General features: G+C 39.2%; 2 protein-coding genes across 2 annotated transcripts; one reads left to right on the forward strand and one right to left on the reverse strand.

Moving 5' to 3' along the window:
• The first annotated feature begins 1211 nt into the window (after positions 1 to 1211).
• LOC111829475 lies at positions 1212 to 4417 on the forward strand. The gene is made up of 2 exons (XM_023778569.1): positions 1212 to 2827; positions 2919 to 4417. Exons 1-2 carry the CDS (start codon positions 2792 to 2794, stop codon positions 3876 to 3878), a joined length of 996 nt encoding a protein of 331 aa, XP_023634337.1. The 5' UTR covers positions 1212 to 2791; the 3' UTR covers positions 3879 to 4417.
• On the reverse strand, positions 3974 to 5011 carry LOC111829457 (uncharacterized protein At1g43920, Chloroplastic-like). Its single transcript, XM_023778543.1, has 3 exons — positions 4862 to 5011; positions 4640 to 4799; positions 3974 to 4041 (listed from the first exon to the last, which is right to left on the reverse strand). The coding sequence occupies exons 1-3, from the start codon at positions 5009 to 5011 to the stop codon at positions 3974 to 3976; spliced, it is 378 nt and encodes a 125-aa protein (XP_023634311.1).
• Between the last annotated feature and the right edge of the window lie 307 nt (positions 5012 to 5318).

The raw sequence follows: 5318 nt of genomic DNA on the forward strand, positions 1-5318 counted from the left end.
TGGCTTGTGTAGTGTTGTTAGGATTTAGAATAAGTTTGAATACAATGAATTTGATTGATTACAAGTGATAGAGATGCATAAAGAGTGTTTAGAAGTGTGGAGAAAGGCTTGTTGAAATTTGGTCCCAAATGGGCTAAGAACCCACAAACAAGTCTTTGAAGTAGTAAATGGCTTGTATAGTGTTGTTTGGGGTTAGAATATATCTAATAAAATGAATTTTGATTGGTAACAAGTTCTAGAGATGCATGAAGAGTATTTAGAAGTGTGTAGAAAGACTTGCTGAAATTTGGTCCCGAATGTGCTAAGCACCAACAAACATTGCTTTAAAGCAGTAAATGGCTTGTCTAGTGTTGTTTGGGTTAGAATATGTTAGAATACAATTAATTTGATTGATTACAAGTGCTAGAGATGCATGAAGAGTTTTTAGAATTGTGTAGAAAGGCTTGCTGAAATTTGGTCCGAAATGGGCTAAGAACCCACAAACATTGCTTTAAAGCTGTAAATGGCTTGTCTAGTGTTGTTTGGGTTAGAATATGTTAGAATACAATGAATTTGATTGATTGCCAATTCTAGAGATGCATGAAGAGTGTTTAGAAGTGTGTAGAAAGACATGCTGAAATTTGGTCCGAAATGGGCTAAAACTCAGAAAAATTGCATTGAACCACTAAATGGTTTGTCTAGTGTTGTTTGGGGTTAGAATATGTTAGAATACAATGAATTTGATTGATTACAAGTGCTAGAGATGTATGAATAGTGTTTAGAAGTGTGGAGAAAGACTTGTTGAAATTTGGTCCCAAATTGGCTAAGAACTCAGAAACATAGCATTGAACAACTAAATGGTTTGTCTAGTGTTGTTTGGGATTAGAATAGGGAAAAATGTTATAAAAAGCCCCAACTTTCCATTTCTGTCCATTTTAAGCCTCAACTATCGCGGTGGCCATTCAAAACCCTCACTTCTCGTTGACGTTGTTTTGAAACCACCAAATTCTGTTGACCTAGCCATATTATACATGTCGTTAAATTCTTTAACAGACGACTTAACAGCCGTTTAAAACCGTTTAACGATCTTTGTTAACTTAAAACGACGACGTTTTGGTTTATAAAAACTCAATCGAGAAAGAGAGAAAACGACGCCGTTTTGAGACAATGAAAACTCTTTAATCGATTTCCCCCAAATCCACTAACCCTAATTTTTTCATTTCATCGTTTATCTTCTCTTCATGCTTTGATTCTCTCTTCAATCCTTAATTTCGATATGAGTTTGATTCAACCCAATCATGACGACTCAGAGATTGGTCCGAGTAGAGAAGGAGTGGAAGCGCCACCACGAGAAGAAAGGGAGAGTGAACCAGACGGCGAACAAGACGGCGATGGAGTTCAAGCGCCACCGCGAGAATAAAGGGAGAGTGAACCAGACGGCAAACCAGACGGCGATGGAGTTCAAGCGCCACTGCGAACCAAACTTGAGAGTGTAATAGATGAAGTTATCCGAGATCAAACTCAAGCGGAGCAAGGCGAAAGACATTCAATTGTCCCAGATGATGTATATTTTTCAACGAGTGGTGCTGCAGGTCGAGGTTCGGGTCGAGCTTCTGGTGGAGCTTCTTCACGTCGGAGGAAGAGAAAGAGAAAGAGAAATAGAAGTGAAGAAGATGAGTTTGAGGCTCCGGTAGAAGAACCCCCAATTGTTGATAGTGAGGATGATTGTGCAGTGTATGGTGACAACGATATGGATAAGGATGATGAAGGAGGTGAAGATAATCCTACAAATGAAGCTGACAATGGTGTAGGTGTTGAAGAAGATGGTAACCTCAACATTTAGGACGACTTCCCAGAGGCTGTTCGAGCAGATGATTAAGCTGGATCCGATGATGAGAGTGGTGATGATATTTGGGATGAAGATAGGATTCCAGATCCTCTGTCTGATGATGAAGAAGACCATGAAGACATAGAGAACGAGGATGGATATGTAGCTCCTAGAGATGTTGAAGATCCAGAGGGTTTGCTTGCTTTGGAGAAGACTTTCAAGTCTTCAGAAGACTTCAAGCTTGCAGTCTTAAGGTACTCCTTAAAGACTAGGTATGGCATTAAATTATATAGGTCTCAAGCTCTGAAGGTTGGTGCAAAATGTTGTTATGTTGATGAGGATGGGATTAAATGTCCTTGGAGAGTCTCTTGCTCATATGAGAGGAGGAAACATAAGATGCAAATCAAGGTTTATATCAATGAGCATAGATGTGTTAGGTCAAGGTATACAAAGATGTTGAAGCGGTCTTCTATTGCTTATTTGTTTGAGGAAAGGCTCAGATTGAATCGCAAGATTACCATGAATGAGATGGTTGCTGAGATTAAACGAGAGTACAACTTTGAAGTGACTCCAGATCAGTGTGCGAAGGCGAAGACCAAGGTTCTACATAGTTTTAGGGCGAGCCATGAGTCACAGTTTGAAAGAATATGGGATTATCAAGCTGAGGTATTAAAGCAAAATCCAAACTCCGAGTTTGAGATAGAGACAGTACCGGGGCCAGTAATTGGAAGCAAGCAGAGGTTTTATCGTCTCTATATTTGTTTCAAATCACAGAAAGAGAGCTGGAAACAAACTTGTAGACTGATAATAGGATTAGATGGAGCCGTTCTGAAATGGGATATAAAAGGGCACCTTTTATCTGCAGTTGGAAGAGATGGGGATAATAGAATTGTTCCTATTGCTTTGGCGATTGTAGAAATAGAAAATGATGATAACTAGGAATGGTTTGTGAAGAATCTCTCTAAGAGTTTGGGTCTTTGCACAATGACAGATCTAGCTATCATTTCTGATAAACAACAGGTAAGTGATTTCATTATTGACTTCTTTTTTTATGTTTCAGGTTTCTTTGATAAAAATGACAAGTATGATTATGATTGTCATTGTTTTGCAGGGCCTAGTGAAAGCTATACATGGAGTACTTCCAAATGCTGAGCATCGACAGTGTGCAAAACATATCATGGAGAATTGGAAGAAGGACAGCCATGATATGGAACTTCAACGCCTGTTTTGGAAGATAGCTAGGGCTTATACCATAGGAGAGTTCAATGCCCGCATGGAAGCTCTTAAACAGTACAATCCGCTAGCTTACACTTCTCTACAAGTTACTAATCCGCAAACTTGGTCTAGAGCTTTCTTTAGAGTTGGTACTTGCTGCAATGATAACCTCAACAATCTTAGTGAGTCTTGTAATAGGACTATTAGACAAGCTAGGAGGAAGCCTTTGCTAGATTTTCTAGAGGACATCCGGAGGCAATGCATGGTCAGAAATGCAAAGAGATTTATAATTGCAAACAGGCTGAAGACAAGGTTTACAAAGAGAGCTCATTGTGAAATTGAGAAGATGATAGCTGGGGCAGGAAATTGTTCAAGATACTTGGCCATAAACAACTTCCATGAGATAGATGAGAATGATGTTACTTATTCTGTTGATATGGACAAGCGTACTTGTGGTTGCAGGAAATGGCAGATGGTTGGAATCACATGTATTCATGCTGCAAGTGTGATAATTGGAGAAAGGGAGAAGGTTGAGAACTATGTTGTTGAGTATTACACACAGAAGAGGTGGGTAGAGACATATAGAGATGGTATTAGGCCTGTCCAAGGGATGCCTTTGTGGCCTAGAATGAATAGGTTGCCTGTTTTGCCACCATCATGGAGAAGAGGTAATCCGGGAAGACCTTCTACCTATGCTAGGAGGAAAGGTCGAAATGAATCTTCCTCTTCTTCAACAAACAAGATGTCAAGGGCAAAGAGGGTGATGACATGTTCTAACTACAAAGAAGAAGGTCACAACAAGGCTGGTTGTAAACATCCAACAGTTGCGAATCCACCAAAGAGACCAAGAGGTTGACCAAAGAAATATGAAGAAGTAGAAGCTTCACAAGGAGATGGTTCACAAGCTTCACAAGGGCAAGGAGCATCACAACCTCAAAGAGCATCACAACCTCAAAGAGCATCACAACCTCCTAGAGCATTGCAAAGACAACCTCCTAGAGCACCACAAAGACAACCTCCTAGAGCATCACAAACAGAAGTTCAGGGATCACAACCCCAAGGAGAATCACAAGGAGAGCATCACGGATCACAACCCCAAGGAGAATCACAAGGAGAACCTCAAGGACTTGCTCGATTTGCTTCATGGTTTGAGTGTTCACAACCTCAAGGTCACGGTTCCACCTAGATTTGTGTTCTCTTGTTACCTAATATATGTTGTATGGTTTTCTCTGAACTTAAGTAATCTATGTTGCCTTGTTTTTTAAAATTTCTTGAACTTAAAGAACCTACTCTGTGTATGGTGTTCTCTTCTTTTAGGTCTTGTCTTCTTTGAACTTAAAAACCTAATCTATGTATGGTGTTCTCTTCTTTTAGGTCTTGTCTGCTTTTAATCAATCTTATGTTTAGTCCATTACCTTAGCATTCAATACCAAAGCAAAGAAAGTAGCATTTCATTACAAACGTTAAGAGACAATACACTCTAATAACCAAGAAATTTTTTTTGTTTCCTTGTTTTACAAAACATTACGATCACGACAATGACAGTAACACAAACGCACACCAAGCACAATTTGCTAAACAATTTCCATATCTTGATTTCTAGTCTGCTCCACATACCATCAGCCTTCAATCCATCGATCATACTCTTTAACCCTTCTATCTCGACATCAACCTCATCTTTAGCATTGTTTAACTCGTTTTCAATCATGCTTAATTTTGGTAATGCATCTGAAACCTCCTCATACACACCATCTTCAACCCATTTGAACAGATGATCCTACAAATGCAAACATCAAAATGACAATTACACATAACATTTATAAAATCAGAATTAATTACATCTCCTTTAGTTGGAAAACGGAAGAAAGGTCTTCCTGGGTTCTGTTTCGTGGTCGAGGTAAAAATGACCACATATAACCCGCAGTGACACTTTGAAGGAAATCCGCAACCTCCTTTCCTTCCACTCGATTCTCCAGCTTTGCAACTCATCACGAACAGAGAAGATGAAATAGATGATGACAAATGATGACAAATGAAATGATTAAGGAGAAGATAAGGAGAAGATAAAGGAGAGGCGAGTTTCAAATTGGGGTAAAAGAGAACTAGGGATTTCGTTTTTCGATTTTGGGATTTTGCAGGTTCGTTAATTCCAAAACGTAGTCGTTTTGAGTACACAGAGATCGTTAATTGGTTTTAAACGGATGTTAAGTTGTCTGTTAAAGGATTTAACGACATGTATAATATGGCTCGTCAACAGAAGTTGGTGATTTCAAAACAACGTCAACGAGAAGTCGGG

This window comes from Capsella rubella, unplaced genomic scaffold, assembly GCF_000375325.1.
Source record: "Capsella rubella cultivar Monte Gargano unplaced genomic scaffold, Caprub1_0 scaffold_12, whole genome shotgun sequence".
NCBI classification, from domain to species: domain Eukaryota; kingdom Viridiplantae; phylum Streptophyta; class Magnoliopsida; order Brassicales; family Brassicaceae; genus Capsella; species Capsella rubella.

Excerpts from the sequence above, each read along its gene's own strand:
- LOC111829475 (XM_023778569.1), top strand. The coding sequence starts at position 2,792 with ATGACAGATCTAGCTATCATTTCTGATAAACAACAG. Across the intron at positions 2,828-2,918 it reads TCATTTCTGATAAACAACAG|GGCCTAGTGAAAGCTATACA; the intron begins GTAAGTGATTTC and ends ATTGTTTTGCAG.
- LOC111829457 (XM_023778543.1), bottom strand. The coding sequence starts at position 5,011 with ATGAGTTGCAAAGCTGGAGAATCGAGTGGAAGGAAAGGAGGTTGCGGA. Across the intron at positions 4,800-4,861 it reads GTTTTCCAACTAAAGGAGAT|GATCATCTGTTCAAATGGGT; the intron begins GTAATTAATTCT and ends TTGCATTTGTAG. Across the intron at positions 4,042-4,639 it reads CGATGGATTGAAGGCTGATG|GAGGTTGTCTTTGTGGTGCT; the intron begins GTATGTGGAGCA and ends GTGATGCTCTAG.